This window comes from Daktulosphaira vitifoliae, unplaced genomic scaffold (assembly GCF_025091365.1).
Source record: "Daktulosphaira vitifoliae isolate Bord-2020 unplaced genomic scaffold, ASM2509136v1 Scaffold_1, whole genome shotgun sequence".
Taxonomy (NCBI): domain Eukaryota; kingdom Metazoa; phylum Arthropoda; class Insecta; order Hemiptera; family Phylloxeridae; genus Daktulosphaira; species Daktulosphaira vitifoliae.
This window is the reverse complement of record NW_026099572.1, coordinates 52,425,034-52,443,757: the sequence shown is the minus strand read 5'-3', so window position 1 is coordinate 52,443,757 and position 18,724 is coordinate 52,425,034. Positions and strand designations below refer to the sequence as shown.

General features: G+C 26.0%; 2 protein-coding genes across 3 annotated transcripts; one reads left to right on the top strand and one right to left on the bottom strand.

The window, feature by feature from the left end:
• Positions 1-3,650: 3,650 nt before the first annotated feature.
• On the bottom strand, positions 3,651-10,030 carry LOC126894815 (RING finger and transmembrane domain-containing protein 2-like). 2 transcript variants are annotated; one of them, XM_050666107.1, is made up of 8 exons: positions 9,906-10,030; positions 8,229-8,540; positions 7,975-8,172; positions 7,715-7,834; positions 6,476-6,653; positions 5,266-5,419; positions 4,976-5,191; positions 3,651-4,341 (listed from the first exon to the last, which is right to left on the bottom strand). In XM_050666107.1, exons 2-8 carry the CDS (start codon positions 8,503-8,505, stop codon positions 4,108-4,110), a joined length of 1,377 nt encoding a protein of 458 aa, XP_050522064.1. In that variant the 5' UTR covers positions 8,506-8,540; positions 9,906-10,030; the 3' UTR covers positions 3,651-4,107. The 2 variants fall into 2 exon arrangements, with proteins under 2 accessions (XP_050522064.1, XP_050522063.1); XM_050666106.1 differs by lacking the exon at positions 9,906-10,030 and adding an exon at positions 8,600-8,988.
• A 4,218-nt stretch (positions 10,031-14,248) lies between these two features.
• On the top strand, positions 14,249-18,059 carry LOC126894818 (RNA-binding protein squid-like). Its single transcript, XM_050666111.1, has 3 exons — positions 14,249-14,455; positions 14,596-14,880; positions 16,925-18,059. The coding sequence occupies exons 1-3, from the start codon at positions 14,453-14,455 to the stop codon at positions 17,471-17,473; spliced, it is 837 nt and encodes a 278-aa protein (XP_050522068.1). The 5' UTR covers positions 14,249-14,452; the 3' UTR covers positions 17,474-18,059.
• The last annotated feature ends 665 nt before the right edge of the window (positions 18,060-18,724 follow it).

The window sequence follows — 18,724 nt, the reverse complement described above, 5'->3', positions numbered from 1 at the left end:
TAACACTTCAATGAGTTAGATCACGAGCTACGAATAATTATTTAATTTATAATTAACAAAGTAATATCTGTCGGCTTATGAATGATTACGCTTTATTATAGGCCTTTTCATATAAATTATGTTAAAGCAAGCATACAAGTAATTTATTTATTTACATAAAAATATAGCCAAACCTTCGACGAATTCTAATCGGTTTACACAACAAAATCCAACCCAACCTCAAATAGTTTTTTCGCGCAATACAATCACTTATCACCTAATAACATATTTCACAACCGAAAAGCACAATTTTAACACTGCTTAAATGTAATAAATCATAATGCCATTTAATTTACAATAACTATCGCCAACAATGATACCATTTTTCAATTGTTTCATTGGTATTACAACTGAATTATTTACCCCTGTACATGTATTATGGCTACATGAAATATATTGTGCAGTTGCTTTACATCGGTAAATACTTCCATAATTCCCAACCGGATTGATTCAGTTTAACTAAACGTGCTTAGTAGGGGATTACTAAGATTGTTGATTTTATTATTCTCATTTTTTTAATTATTTTTTTTTTTTCAAAAAATGTTTTTATAGTATTATTTTTAAAATTGCTATCTGGGCTATAAAATGGTTCTCCTAATTATACAATTTTTAACCGTTTACGATAGAAAAATGATTTTTTTACGTGTGTAATTACTATAAGGTATCTTTAATTTTTATTTTATAAATAATAGATAAAAAAAATGATTAGCTATAACTCGGCCTGTAAGTCGATTAAATAAAATATATAAGTTAATAAAAAACTGAAACCATAGTCATACTTCCGAGAAAAAAAATGTCCGTGTGTACGCCTGCTAACTATACTATTTTCTAAAACCTTTTCAACGTTCCTGACGTCTTAATTCTTCAAAGATAAAATAATTTTTTTGCAATTAACTTTTTCAAATGTTGTCAAAGATTTCTTTATATATTAATCAATAATAAAAGCTACGGCGGTTTTACGATAATAAAACACACCGAAATACCATATCGATGTGTTTAATATTATACATATACACGAGAATATTTTTTTCGTGCGTGTTTTGGATATTTCAAGTACATTAATGCTAATGTGGGGCCGCTGAGGGAATAAATCGGTGCACACCACAGACATCCGGTGCTCATTATGTACAAGCACAAAGTCGTATTTTAAACGTATTTATAAGTAACCCGCGTACAGGGTAATTTCCTCCTGAATTTTTCATTTAACTCAAAAAACAATTGCCAAGAGTTAATAAAAAACACCAGTGATACAAACGGGAGGAAGTAAAACATAACGAATTTCTGGTTTATCAAAAAGACAGAATTTCTATAAACTTGGTGTTGTTTGTAATACGCAAAGAATCCTTTTACACAAAATTATAAAATGTATCGTTTATTCGTAATATTTACACATAGATATTTTAGGAACCATTTTCTAGTGGCAACAAATAAGTAAATTTTATTGTGCGGAACAAATTAACAATTGTGTATTATATGTTGCTTGTTAAACACTTTAAGGAGCTTGGGTTTAGTGAAATTATACCATCAAAATAATTAAAAAACGAGTCAAGATACATTTTTCAATAATAAATTTTGTTAAATAATTATTTTGAAACTTTAGCGTTATAAAATATGCGTATAAACTTTTTTTTATTACTTTAATATATTTTTCAAAAATCTGGTAAAATATTTATTAAAACATTTTTTTTTTTAAGACACAAATACTCAGATAAATTATAGAAAAAGTTTTTACACATTGAAATTCTGCATTTAATATTATTTCACTATAAATTAAAAGCATTTATATAAATACCTATAGTCTTATATTGAGGACATTTTTAGTAAATTATTTTAATTATTATTCTTAAACGTTTATTAACTAATATTTTTTATATTGGATTTGTTGGAGAAACTATTAATAAATTCAAGTAATCTTATGAATTAAGACAATTTGAACATTTATATAATAATATATGTATATATCAATTATAGTTGATAACTATTACTAAGATACTACACAATCCAAATTTCCAAAAAAATGCATAATATTTTCAAATCAAAGCACATTACCATCAGGAAACGCTTCGTTTCTCATGTAAAGCCATGCCCTCTAATTACACCCTTGTAATAAATGCTAAACCAAAATGCATACCACAAAATATCAATTGCTGGTGCTTTGTTCTGACAATATAAGCAAAGCGAACGTCTGTGCGTCTCACATTGGCCTACCACAATACGAACATTTGTGGTTTCACATTCGTGTAGTTGTTTTAAAACAATAGTAAGAAACTACACACAGGATGCTCTCTGCATCACGTCACATTCTGGCAATGATCACCAAATGTTAACCTATATCAGTATGTGCACTTGGAAAAACTACTCTACATACGTTTAAGGTAAAATAACGATAAAAATGTTACTTTAATAAATTGTGTACAACACGTATGGCTTGTAAAGGAATTATAATAACCCCCGACTGAAATATCAATAATTAAAATAGTTATGCTAACATACTAATACACAAAATCATCCCTAAACTAAAAATATTAGAGGAATGAAACTTTTTTTTGGATAATTTTTTTTACAATTGTGTAATGTTTTATTATATATATATATTTTTGATTTACTTATCACTTTTTTATGGTATGCGTAAAATAATATTATTTTTAAATTGTCTAATTTGATTGTTTCAAATAGTTGTAAGTAGATTAAATCTAAAAATCCACGAGTCACCACTGGTAGATTTTATATTAAAGAAACTAAGTCTTACTGCAATATTACAATTTTTTATCATTAATTGTTCATTCATTGGAAACCTCTCATTTTCAACATTAAATAATAAATTTAAATTTTCGTGTTGGTCAATTATAAATATTTTTTTATTATTATTAAAGAGAATTTTCTAGACAAAAAACATTTATTAATTTTATACAAATTTTGTATTAGTACTCCAAAGGCTAAAGAGCGTTGATTAATATAAATGAAATTCATTTAGAAACAATAAATTTACTTACATAATTTTTATAACAACTTTTATAATTTAACATTTGATTGGTTTCTTTTAAACATTTTTTTAGTTTAAAAGGAAATGCTTTTACTTGTGCACTACCAAAAATAATCTCATTCAACCATTACAATCATAAATTTTATAACAAAAAAATGATCTAGACCATCATCACAATTTCAATAAAATATTTGGAGAGGCTCATTACATGAAAGCCCATCACAACACCCTTCCTAAGTTTTTATACAATCATATACAGAATGATTCATATATCATGAAGCACTTAATTAATCAAAAAATTATTTAATAGATAACTATCTAATTAAGAAAATTACTGGTCAATAAAAGTCAATATAAAATAGTTAATTATGAATATTATCTTTTGAAAGTTATACACCGTTATAAGGTATAAAAGGTTCATCAAATGATTAAATGAAAATGATTATTTTATTATGATCATAGTTATCCAGCATTTTATTTATTAATATATATAATAATGAACATTGGAAAATAAAAGAATTAAAAACATAAATTGGAAAAAGGTTAATTAGATTTTTATTTCAATCAATAAATTTAGTTATGATAAAGGAATAAAGTTTGATGCTTAAGAGAAGAATTAAACTTTAAATATTAATTGGCGGTTATATTTAATCTAATATTTTGTATGTGTACTATTCATCTTTAATAATATATTACAATTATGGGTAGTCACTTAAAAATATTTCAATTTCTTTTTATACAATATAGCTTCATTAAATTCTTAAAATACTTGACAAAAATTATATAAATTATTTCAATATTACTTTAGCATAAACATTAAAAAAAATTATTTTTAATTTTTCAACCATAATGAACATCTATCACAGACAATTGCAAATATGTGTTAATAATAAAAGAAAATATAAAAGTATAATGTCTATCACTCATAAAGAGTATCGACTCAAAAGTACAACGAAATAATTAACAAATTAAATTTAAAAAAATATAATGTAAGTAATAATTACAACATAACATTTGATAATATTGGTAATAAAATACAACAACAAAAATCTTAAATTAGAAAGCTTAATATGTCAGTAAGAGTATTAGAATAGCTGTATAAAGTTAGTTGTAGAACCATCCCGCCAGGCTGGATCATCAACAAGTTTGGCTCGGCACAATGGACACGTCTGTTCACGGTCAAACCATTTGGCAACACATGCTTCACAAAATATATGATGACATTGTAATAAAACCGGTGTTACATATTCATCATGACAAATTGGACAATTTCTACCAGCTGTAGTTAATTGTTCTTTACTAGGAGCTGTCCCTAAAGCCTAAAACCAATTTTATATTAATTGGTAAAACCATAATGGTTACTATAATATTCTAATACAATAAAAAGTTTTAGTTTATTATACATAATATTTTATGCATTATTTGAAACTAATAATAAATTTTAAATAAGTTTTTTTTTCTTATAAATGTTATATTTTTACTTCTCATTCTATTTCAATTATTAATAATTGGATAAATGTTAAATTTTTATGTCAAATACTTAATATTTGTAGAAATTGTTAAAGACAAAAAGTATACCATAAATTGTTTAATTTTTCAAAAATTATACCTTTATTCATATTTTATTTTAAAACATAGAATCTACTTACGACATTTTGAAGTAGTTTATAAGAGGCTGTCCACCAGAGTNTTTCTTATAAATGTTATATTTTTACTTCTCATTCTATTTCGATTATTAATAATTGGATAAATGTTAAATTTTTATGTCAAATACTTAATATTTGTAGAAATTGTTAAAGATAAAAAGTATACCATAAATTGTTAAAAAATTATTATAAGAAGTCTTCTTTTCATAATCCCCTTTTTAAAATAAACTCATTATATAAAATTGTTTAATTTTTCAAAAATTATACCTTTATTCACATTTTATTTTAAAACATAGAATCTACTTACGACATTTTGAAGTAGTTTATAAGAGGCTGTCCACCAGAGTTTAACACATCCCATTAAATCAGTACCCTTTGATACCATATAAGCTGCTGACAAAAAAACTCCAATTACTTTCTTTGGTCCTTGGTATGATTCTAATAAATAATATAACCATGGCTGAATTGGAACACAGCATCGGTACAGTTGTGATGTAGCTTCAATAAATAAATAAACCTTACCCTATATAAAAAAAATTATGTATTTTTTTATGAATCAATATTTTAATTTAATAATGTCTTTTTAATCACACTTACTCTTTTAATTATTGGCAAAAATTTGATAGGTAACATAATCACAATAATCTTGAATATTATTGTTATCAATTTTAAAATATAATCATCTACAGCTATAGACCACAGCAGATTACTTATTGTCAAAGGTTGTATATATGGTGGAACAAATATTAATCTAAAAATAATACAACATTACATTAATACTTTAGAAACTATATAAACAAATAAATGAGTAACTTCAATTTTTTTTTACCCATTATACATAAATTTAAAATTTGATGTTGAAAAAAAATTATGTTTTAGAACAATTTAAAAAATGGTTACACATGAAATTTAAAGCAACTTCTGTAAACATTCATATATGTACTACCAATGCAGTGAAGGACTAATTAATTTGGATAGATGTAATATAAAACATCTAAATTATGTTGTTCTCTATCTTCTCTAGTAACTTAAAACTTTTCACCTCTATTATTACGTCCTCACTTTTTGTAACTAATCTGCTTAATTCACAAACCTTGTATTTGTCTTTGTTAAACTCGTACTTTATATACTATGTCTTACTCCTACTAATTCTTAATCCATTTCCTTGATCTCCACACCACTAGTCTTTGATAATGTCACATAAGCTGTATACCTTTAAATATTAGCACCAAAATATTATTCTTCCATTCTTTGGTATTTTCCCTTCTGATAGGATATTATTAAAAAGATCCTTTAACTACCTTATGCCAACATCACATAATATTTTCCATACTTTTACTGAGAGTAAAACTCTGGTTCTACTGCTTTATTCTTTTTCATTGATGCCACAATCTCTCATAGCTGTATCTCACTAATTAATCTACTAGTCTCTCAGTCTGTTCTTGTGTCATACTTTGAACTAAGAAATAATAAACTAAAAAAATTATATTTTTTATCTATATTCTTGTCATATATTTGAATTAACACAATAGGATTTTAAGAATTTAATCAATGTTATTTTTAAAAATAAAGTTTTTCTTAAGATTTTAAGAAAACTGGAATGCTTTATAAGAAATTAATTTTTAACATTACAAAATAATTTTTAATAAAAAATAAATAATTAATATAAAATATTGTTAAAAGTTCACTTTAAAATGTTTTTGAAATTTATTTCTGAAGTATTAGTTAAGAATAACTATAATTTTTCTCTTATTACTAAAAACCAAATACTAAACATTTAAAATTATATTAAATTAATAGTTCTTACCCAAAATGTAAATTCATGTCACTGTAGAAATAATAGAATAAAAAAACTGACATAACCATATGACATATAGCAAACAAAAGAAATCCAATACTTCGTTGAGATTGTTTGGCTACTTCCCGTTTTACAACATTATTAAAGTACCGGAATGAAACAAATAGCACCAAGAATAACAAAATAGCTAAAATGATAAAAATATAATTTTTTGTAGAATCAATGAGAATTGATAAAGTGGGCATTAATGAGAAAAGTCCCGAAAAGGTACATTCATATAATAGAAGATATGTAAGATGGCACTTGTACCAGGGTAAAAAGCGTAGGAGTAACAGAAAGTTTTCGGGTAAGAGTAAGAGTGCACCAAGATTCTGTTTTAAGTTCTTACTTATTCTCTATAGTGATGTATGAAATTACTAGAGAAATACAAGAAGAGATGGTGTGGTGCATGTTGTTTGCTGATGAAATAGTATTAATAGGAGAAAATAGCGAGGAAATTAATCAAATGTTAGAGGTGTAGAGATCAGCTCTTGAAGAAAAGAGTTTAAGAATAAGTAGAAGTAAGACAGAATATATAGAATACGAGTTTGACAAAGGAGAACACGAGGTAGGTGAAATGAGAAGATCAGTGACAATAGGCGAGGATGTAATTGGAGAGGTTTTTAGTATTTAGGAGAAACTTTTAAGTATTTAGGGTCAGTTGTGCAAAGATCAGTGGTATTGACAAGGATGTAAGACACAGGATTAAGTGCGAGTAGTTGAAGTGGAGAGAAGCGTCTGGCGTCTTATGCGATAAAAGAATTCCAGTGAGGTGAAAGATAAATTCTACAAGACTGTAGTGAGTGTAGCAGAGATGAGAATGCTTAGATGGATGAGTGAAGTGACTAGAGAAAATAGGATAAGGAACGAACATATAAGAGGGAGTATAGGTGTAGCATCAATCATGGATATGATGAGGGAAAATAGACTTAGATGGTTTGGTCATGTTATGAGAAGAGAAGAATTGGAAGCTGTAAGGACAGTTATAGAAATGAATGTTGAAGGAAAAAGAGGTAGAGGAAGACCAAAAAAGAGATATAGGGATGCTATTGAATGTGATATGAGGACAGCTGATGTGAGCGTAGATGATAGGGGAGATCGTGTCAAGTGGAAGTTTAGGATAAGAGTGGCCGATCCTAAGTAGTTGGGATTAAGGCGAGGAAGAAGAAGAGAATCAATGAGAATGATCATAATCTTATATTACATTACCTGGAATATGATCAAAAACAGCTTTTGATAACAATATTAATATGAATGGAATGTACTTAAGAGTTACTCCTAAAACTTGAGCTATTTCGGGATTATGACGAAGAACATCTTCTTCACTTTCTAAAATTAAATTGATAACATTTTTTCTATAATTTTATACTAAAAAATCAGAATTAATGTGATAAATATAGAAATTTAAAATTAATGAATATCAAAATTATATTTATTGAAGTTGAAGATATACATTGAATGTTACTCACGGTTTTCAACATTGTTATTACTAGATCCATTAGGTGAAGTCCCTCCAGGAGTCTGAGTTTCATTTCCATGGTTTTCTTCTAAGTTAGATAAATTCATATTTATCGAAACATCATTATTAGATTCTATTGGAAGAGATCTTGCTTCAGATATAGGGACTCTTTGTGAAACTGGTGAAGTTTCAGATACTCTTACATCCCCTATTATATTAATAAAATTTAAAAAAAGCAAATTTAGAACAATTTATTTAAATTACCTGGAGCTATGGGATCTCTGTCTTCAGTATCTGATGAACTTGGTGGTGATAGAGGAGAATGTGTATTACTTGCATTTAAATTTAACCAAGTAGGTAAACTTAGACGTACTGATGAACTAGGACCAAGAGGTTGTGGTGACCCAGGATCAGGATGCCGGGTTACTGATATAATAGGTCTTAATTCTTCCACTACGTTATGGACATTGCTTCGAAACATTGCAGAACTTTCAGCAGCTCTTCGCTCTAGATGCATCATAAGATCAGCTGCTAGGCTCATTCGACGACTAGGAGCAGTTGTGGCTACTCTAGAATCTGATAACAATTCAAACATTTTATAACTAACACTTAGTGACAAATTAATAACTTTTTACTTGTAGCAGTTTCAATAACACTGCTATTACTAGTAGTTGCTGGTACTGAAGTCTCATTCGAATTAGACATCTTAAAAGAAATACTTTATATATGCAGAAATAATTTTATTCTAACTTTAACATTTTACATTGTTAAAACATTATAATACACTTAAACAATAGAAAACAAATAATATAATCAACCTTAAAAAAGTTTAATTTACTCATATATTATTTGGAGAATGACATCATATACGTGAATTGAGTTTTCTTATCTATACAATCCGTGTTTATTTCCGTTCAATTTTTCATATGTTTATTATCACAAGGTCAGCAAAAAATGTTAACAATTATTACGCTGTTCCGACAAAATGAGTAATTCATAAATTTAGACCAAGTATGAGTAAACCTTAGGTAAAGTAACGTGATACTATTTTGCAGCGATTCTACAGTAATAGGATCTTTTAAAAAAAAATTATTTTTTTGTTTAAAAAGTAATTTAACACATTATATTATTAAAAATAGGAAAATATTATACTATCATCAGTGACAGAGATTATATAATAATATTTTATGTTTTATTGGTAATATGCTACTTAACGGGTACAGTTCATTACATCTATTTTTTATTACCACTTAAATTCAATAAAATTACGATGGTCCCTATTATTGATAGACATAATTGTAATTTGTTATGACTAAATGTGTTACCTTACGAACATTTTCATAAATTAATAAAATACTATAGCTTTTACTACTATTAAAATTTAACTTGTACTATGAGCATGAATTGTATAATAGACGGTGATCTTTATGATCTAGATAATGATATCATTGATTAATAGTTCTAATTATACCTTTTATTAAGTCATAAAAAACTCATACAAAATTGTACAATATTCAAATGTTGTGAAATCAAAGTAAAACCATGAATTAGATCTTTTTTAGTAAGGCGAAAGAAAATTATGTACTTTACAACATTACACTAAATGTTTTACATTAAATACAAGTGTTCTGTAAATTAAAGATTATAACTAAATAACACGATTGATTTATTAATATTTCATTTGCAAATTTTGGTCTATTAAATGTTTGAATCTTTGGTATATATACCATAAAATATATAATATTTTATGTCAAGTAGTAATATGTGTAATTAATAATTGAAATTATCTAAAATAATGTAATTATCTTAAATCTATGTTGTAAAAATTATGAGTGAAATTTTAGTCAATTATATTGAAAGATGTATTATTATAAATAATTTATCGTTATTCAAATAAAAATATTTCAATTCATTATTAATTTATTTCCGTTGTTTAATTACCTGAGTTTTCTAGTGAATATAATTTTTATTGGTACTACTGTAACAAATAATAATTGAACACCTATTGTCTGAACACAAATTAGTTCTTTAGATATCAAGTCGCGATGCGCAACATAGCGTATAAGTAAACACCAGCTGCAATTGGTTACGATATACCTACACAATAAAACTTAGGTTATTCTTAAATCTTGCTCTAATAAAAGAAAAGCATAGCCATATTTAGAACTAAACAATTTTTAATTTATTATCATAACAGCTTCATGAATTATTTTTAAATAACCAAGTGGCAACATCAAAATTAAAAAGTAATTTAAGTTTTGCTAACTTGAACTGATAATTGCCGAACCGTAATTAACAATTATAACAATTTTTGTAATTCCAAGATTTAGTTTTAATGAGTGCCTACTTAAGATTTAAATACTTATATTTAAATGTAAATATACAAAAAAATTATATGAATAATTAAATCCCTAATTTCGTGGTAAGAAGTAGTGGATCGTTCAGTCGCCACCTTAACGCTAAAGTTCAGCTACGTTGTTTGTTTTTAGTTTCCGGATGAGTGACCATACGGGAAATTTAACAGCGACAACATTTACTCCTATACTGGTTCCCTGAAGTTGTGTCAGATCGATAGATATACAATTCCATTTAAGAGTTAACGTAGAGCTGACCCTCAATAGTAGATATAGAGCCTAAGGTGATGATGATGATTGAATTCCTAATTTCAAATGTTCTAAAATTCAAATTAAAATTTTTTTCCAGAAAGTAAAAAAAAATTTTTTGATACCTTAAAAAAATAAATATCTATCATTATTAAATGAGTTGAATTAATTTATAACATACTAATTTTTACTATAAATAAGCCTTAACAACATTTGAATAATTAAAAATTGGGTTCATGTTAAATTCAAATTTTATAAATTAGGTAAAAAATTTTAACTTGCAATTTTGCAAGTTATAATAAATATAAAACAACAGTTATATGTCTTTAATCAAAATGTTTTATTCATAACAACCTTTATCTGAAGGAACTAAATCTTAATTTTATTGATATTTCATTATTTTCATTATATTTCTAAATAAATAAACTTTGGTTGTTAATTATAAATTACAAACCTAATTTAAAAAAACCCAGCACAAGGGGGTCGCGGCACAGTGGTGACGTGACATATTTGGATCAAGTATAATGATATCTGACAGTGATTAAAATCACTATCATAAAAAACGCTTCGATGTAAATCTTTAGATAGTGTTTAATTTAAAAAAATAGGTGGATTATTCCAAAAGTAACATGATCTGCTAGTTCGTTATTAATATCCTGATTCAGATAAAGTATATCGAATGAAAAAGGGATTATTAAAAATTATTATTTCTCATAAAAAGTTATGTTAATCCATACACTTTTCAATAAGTTATAGCATTATAAAGTTAAAAATAAAAAAATAAAATCGAAAATTTTCACACAAAAATAGCATTTGGTAGGCAATTTCACCCTGAAGACAAAATAAAGTACGAAATTTTTTTTTCCATAATAAAGTGCATTACATTAGCTTTAATTTATGATATATATAAAAGTGTCAGACTTTCCGGAACACTTTCAAAATTTAAGTTGAAAAAGTAAATTTTTTCTGAAAAAGTTGTCATTTTGAATCCCCCCTTTGGGCAGGTAAAAAGTCAGATTTATAAAAAAATTATACCAAATGATAGTTAAAGACATCATGCATCCATAAAAAAAAGAATTTTATTGATCCATACATCTTTCAAAAAGTTATAGCATTATAAAGTTAAAAATATAAAAAAGAATTTTTTTACAAAAATCGTATTTTTTTTATAAACTTTGATGTCTGTTTTCACCATGAAGATAAAATAAAGTCCGAAATTTTTTTTTACCATTATAAAGTATATTACATTAGCTTTAATTTAAGATATATATAAAAGTGTCAGACCTTCCGGAACACTTTCAAAAGTTACGTTGAAAAAGTTCTACTTTCTATATGCATTTTTATGTTTTGAATCCCCCCTGTATTTAGGGAAATGGTCCGATTTAAAAAAACAGTATGTCGAATGAAAGATCTATATAAATACTACTTCTCATAAAAAAATTGTAATGATTCATACATTTTTCAAAAAGTTATAGCATAATAAAGTTAAAAATGGAAAATACAAAATCGAAAATTTTCACACAAAAATAGCATTCGGTAGCCATTTTCACCATGAAGATAAGATAAAGTCCGAAATTTTTTTTTTTCATGATAAAGCATATTACATTAGCTTTAATTTAAGATATATATAAAAGTGTCAGACCTTCCGGAACATTTTCAAAATTTAAGTTAAAAAAATTAATTTTTTGTGAAAAAGTTGTCATTTTAAATCCCCCCTTGTGGGCAGGTTAAGGGTTAAATTTATGAAAAAAATATACCAAATGAAAGGTAATGATATTATGCATCTATATAAAAAAGAATTATATTGATATGTTCATTTTTGAAAAAGTTATGGCACTTTTAAGTAAAAAAAATTGAAAAAATTTCGAAAATTAGCGATTTTTAAATTTGTAATTTTTTTGGAGGTTTCCCCCATTTACGGGGAACGAGGGAATTTTTTTCAATTTTTGAGGGTAATGTCTTCGACTAGATACGATTTCTGATCTTTTGACGTATCATTGAAAGAAATCGGTTCAGTGAGAGCTGAGAAAAAGTGATAACAGACACAAAAAAAAAAACACATCTTAGTAAAACCAATACCTTCTCAGCTTCGCATCGAAGCTAAAAGGTTCGATTAGATTCCTTAGATTCCTTGGTTTTTTTTTTCAAAATATGTATTTATAAACCTAATTAAACCGAACCCAACCCTTTACCTTTATATAAGTAAACGTGTTTCGGGAGGGGTCCAAAATATGTCTATATTTTTGATCCCTCCCAAAAAAATATCTGGATACGGTCCTGATAAAATGTTCTATTTTATATTTCAGGTCAATAATTACAACAAAAAAATGAAAAATGTATATAATGACAAGATAAAAAATAATTATAACCTATGTTGGTACTAGATATTGTCTCAATGCAAAAACGTTTATGCCAAATTCTTTTATTTTATTTTTTAATAAATAATTACCTTTTAGCTTCGATGCGAAGCTGAAAAGATATTAATTTTACTATGATGTGTTTTTATTTATGTTTGTTACCATTTTTTCTTATATCCACCGAACCGATTTCTTTCAACGATATGTCAAAAGATGACAAATTGTATCTAGTCGAAGATATTACTCTCAAACATTTTTCCCGTTTCCCGTAAATGGGGGAAATCTCCAAAAAAATTATAATTTTAAAAATCGTTAATTTTCGAAATTTATTCAATTTTTTTTACATAAAATTGCCATAATTTTTTTAAAAATGATGAAATCAATATAATTTTTTTTTTAGATGCATGATGTCTTTACCTATCATTTGGTATATTTCATAGGGGAGATTCAAAATGACAATTTTTTCATAAAAAATTAACTTTTTCAACTTAACTTTTGAAAATGTTCCGAAAATAATGACACTTTTATATATACCTTAAATTAAAGCTAATGTAATATACTTTATTATGGAAAAATTTTTTTTCGGATTTTATTTTGTCTTCACGGTGAAAATGGCTACTGTATGCTATTTTTGTGTTAAAATTCTCGATTTTATATTTAAAATTTTTAACTTTATAATGCTATAACTTTTTATAAAATGTATGGATCAATACAATTTTTTTATGAGAAATAATATTTATATACTTTTTTCATTCGACATACTTTTTTTTTAAATGGGACCATTTCCTTTAATACAGGGGGGTCTCAAAATTAAAAAATGCATATAGAAAGTAGAACTTAATTTTTGAAAGATTTTAGGAAATACTGACACTTTTATATACACCTTAAATTAAAGCTAATGTAATATACTTTATTATGGAAAAAAGAAATGTTCAAAAGACTTCATTTTGTTTTCACGGTGAAAACGGACACCAAGGTTAATAAAAATATGTATATTACACTAAAATTATAACCCCTATTATAATTTACCTCCTATTTTTTCCAAAACCATGAAGGATATATTGACTAAACAAAACAGGAAAAATAAGTTATTTCGTTAATATAAATAACTTTCCTTTAATTAAAATGCTACATTTTATAATTCTAAAATACATTTATTTAGTTATTAAACATGTACTTTAAATATAATAGACTATGATAAAACTAGTTTAAAAAAAGTTTGGCGCTAATTTTTTGTAATTTTGGCAACACTAGTTATATTCCCTCCATTTTGTTTTTTCCTCCACATTCTATTTACTCGTTGTTGCAAGCAATAAACCCGGTTAGAGAGAGAGATAAAATAGCGTACGCATCTTTAGCGTCGCCGTTGGTTTATGTGTGTGTTTGTGTATAAATACCAAGTAATAATAATCGTCGTTTTTAAACTTTTGTTGCTTCATTAAGTTTGCAAAATAGACCCAGATCATAACTTACTAAGTTCAATTTTGATTATTACTCTTACACCAACCAGGCTATCGACTCAATTTCAATGGTGAGTACCTGATTGCCGGTCTAGATTATTATGGTCCTCGTGCGACGTGTTTCTCCTAATTTTTGTTATAGTAGAGCATGGTTTTTACGAATGTTGTTTTGATTGCTAGTATTTTATATTTATCTTCATTATTCTTTTAGGATATGACTCAACAATTGAATGCCAATGGTCGAGCCACAGGCCCTGGCCGTGATGACGATAAGAAACTTTTTGTTGGCGGTTTAGGCCGAACGATAAGTGAAAAAGAGATTCGTGAATATTTTAGTCAGTATGGTGAAATTGAAAACATAAATATTAAAACTGATCCATTTTCTGGACAATCGAGAGGGTTTGCGTTTGTGCAATTTGTAAATGCTAAAACAGTTGATGATTTACTGGCAGCTGGCGATCACTTTATTGCCAACAAAAAAGTTGATCCTAAAAGGGTGAGTTATAGTTAAACATTTTTGAGATATTTCTTATTGGTAAAAATTGTGACAACTTAAAAACNTTGAGATATTTCTTATTGGTAAAAATTGTGACAACTTAAAAACTCATAGATTATTTAAACTAAAGAATGTTTCATTAATTTAGTTATAATATTTATCGCTAGAATCTTAAAATTTACTCATATTTTTATATTTTGTTAGTATTCTTGTTGATAAGAGTTACTTTTTGTAGGGGAGTTAACAAAAAATTGAATTTTGTTTAATACTTCAGTAACTTGAAAATAATTATTCGTATTATTATTTAACGTTTACTTTTATATTTTATATTTATAGTTTAAAAAATTTGTCAAAATTTTTTTTTTTTTTAAATATGTAATATTTTTAATCAATTTTAATAATATAATATGTTAACTATTTTACTGAGAACAAAAATTGATAAATATCAATAGGATTATTGATTAACGGTTTGATTATTAAATTTCTTGTTAAATAATAATGATTCTAAACAATTAATTTTATTTAGTATTATTTATGCTTTGATTTATAGGCATTTTAATATTTTTTATATAAATCTTTATCTCTTCTTAGAGGAATTAAAAAAATACAATTATTTTGGAAAAAATCGAATGGTAAATGATAAATCATTCTGTACAATTTCTTAGTAGATTTAAAACATGTATATAAAACATTTTAGATTAATTTACTAATTAATTATCTAATAATATTTCAATATTCTAAACAAATGTGTTATACATTATTTATATAATTGATATGAATTAATTAATTATATAATGTTAATAATGTACAATGTAAGAATTTTTCTATCATCTGAGTACATTAATGGATGAATGTTATTTTTTTCTTAATAAATTTTATTATTACATTTATAATGATTTTTCAAAATAATTGTATGAACATTTGTTTGAAATTGTTATTTAATAATTGTTTTTTTATTACATTTATAGCATATATTTTTCAAATTTAATTTTTCCAAAATTTTACTATATAATAGTAACCAACATCTTAATTATTTGAATACCTATTTGATTTTCTGGATATATAAATGTATATGTCAATTAATAATATTTATTTTTAATTAATAACTGTATGGCAATAGTAAACTTATGATAGTCTATCTCTGATATACAGTTATTTAATATGTTATTTTTTAAATTTAAAATGAATTGTTTCTTTTTTATTTCTCTTTGCCTTTATCCTAACTACTTCATCATCTTAAACTTCCACTTGATATTTTCATCATGTACGCCCACATCAGCTATCCTCATATATCATAAAATAACATCCCTTCATCTCTTTTTTGGTCTTCCTCTATCTCTTCTTCCTTTATCACTCATTTTCATAACTATTCTTATCGCTTACGATTTCTCTCATCTTTTCCACGATTGATGTACACCTATGCTCCATCTTATATGTTCGTTCCTTATTCTATCTTCTCTAGTCATTTAAAACTTCTCACATCGTCACTTATTGTAATTAATTTGCTTAATTCACAAACCTTGTATTTGCCTTTGTTAAACTCGTACTTTATATACTTTGTCTTACTCCTACTAATTCTTAATCCATTTCCTTCAAGAGCTGATCTCCTCACCACTAGTCTTTGATTAATTCTCTCTTATTAACACCATGTTGTCAGCGAACTATATGCACCATAGCATGTATTATATTTCTCTAATAATTTCATTCATTACTATAGAAAATAAGTATGTGCTTAAAGCAGAATCTTGGTGCACTCCTACTTCTATCTTAGAATCTTCTGTTACTCCGCCACATTTTTTACCCTAGTACAAGTGCCATTATACAAAGCCTCTATTATATTAATGTACATTTTTGGTACTCTTTCTCATTAATACCCACTTATAAACCTCTCTCGATACTCTTAAATATACTTTCTTCGATACAATAAATACTATAAACAGCTTTTTCTTCTTTTTCCTATAATTGTCTATTAATTGTTTTACACTAATGTTATTGTATGTTTACTTTTATGTTAAATTATATTGGTTATATTGTTGTTGAATAGGTAACTAAAAAAGTTAATCCGTTGCGTTGTAAAATATTTGTGGGTGGACTCACATCTGAAATGACAGAACAAGATGTACGAAATTATTTTGTTCAATTTGGTCAAATAGCCGAATATCAACAACCATTTGATAAAATGAAAAACCAGAAAAAGGGGTTTTGTTTCATCACATTTGAAGATTCTGAAGTAGTTAATCAGGTATTAAAAAACCCCAAACAAGTAATTAATGGTAAAGAAGTTGATGTTAAAAAAGTCAAATTCAATCCTGAAACAATGACTGCTCCTGGTACAAGAGGTCCTCCAGGTGCTAGAGCTGCAGCTTCTTTTGGTATGAGGCCACCAACATACCCTGGTTACATGGCTCCAGCTGCTGCTGCTCCTTATGGTGCACCAGCTGAATATGGTTACCCAGCTAATGCATATGATGCTTATGGTGCATACGGTGGATATGATTATTCAGCTATTGGTTATGGAGGTGGTTATTCAGCACAAGCGTATGGAGGTGGAAAATATCGTGAAACTACCTATCCACGACACGCGCCTTATTGAAAATTGGACGCAAGTATCACGTTTGACGAATAATTATGGCGGACACATTAAAACTGTGTTGTTATTATTCATTTTTCACCGCAATTCTGTATATTAAAATATTTAATACCGAAAAACATAATATTATATGTTATATATATATATATAATTATTATACAACAGTTTGTTATAACTTATAACAAAACAAAAAGCCTAAATGAACAGGTCAAATATTGAGGTCTTATAATGATGTAAATACATGCTTATATTCTTTTTGTATATCATTTTTTTATCTTGGTAATATTCTTCTTAATTGTTGAATTTTTTGATCTTAAATCAAAATGTTAAACTTTCTTCCTATGACAATGTTTGTGGTGTTATCATGAATACATATTTTACTTCTAAAAGTATATGAAAAAAATGTCATTGATCTTACATTTTTAACACTATATCATTGGTTTCTACTTAATATAACACGCCTCTACAATACAATGTTTAATACATGTTAATTTTAAAATCTCGTGAGGTTTTCCACCACAATTTAAAAAAATTATTCTTAACAAAGAGTGTTCATATTCAGTTTACCACTTGAGTGTTTGAAGATATATATATATATATATATTGTACGGTTAATGTCTCTATATTACATGGAAGATATATTGGAACCATCTTAAAGTATTGTATTTCTTCCATTATATTATGAAAATAAAATGTTTTTGTTTATTATTTATAGGAGTAATAATTATTTCAATGTGGTCTATTGATATGTGTCTGTTCATTAGGTAGAAATAGTAATAAGTAAACTTTCAATTGTCTTCATTTATGTATACCAACATCATTTTCTAATTTGTGCTCTTTTAATAATAAAATATATATATATATATTATAAATCTAAAAGTTAAAAACATAAATAAAATATGCATTGTTTTTATTTTTATTTTTTACTTTTACAATTATTTGTCAAACTTTTATACGTTTGTAAATAATGTACTGTAAATAATTTTATTTTTTTAACTTTATTCTAGGTAGTTTTTCAATGACATTTTGAATCATTATTGAATTAATTTGTTGTTTCATTAAACTATATAATGGAGCAAGAATAAGTGGTAATTGTTAGTTGTTATGTAAATATGTTGTGTTTTTAATTTGTTAAGATTTTCTCAAATACTAATACTTTTATTAACATATTTGTTTACATGTATTGTAAACCAATTGTATTTCTTTAAATTAATATTTTATTGGTATGGTCTGAATACTTAGTATTTATATTGC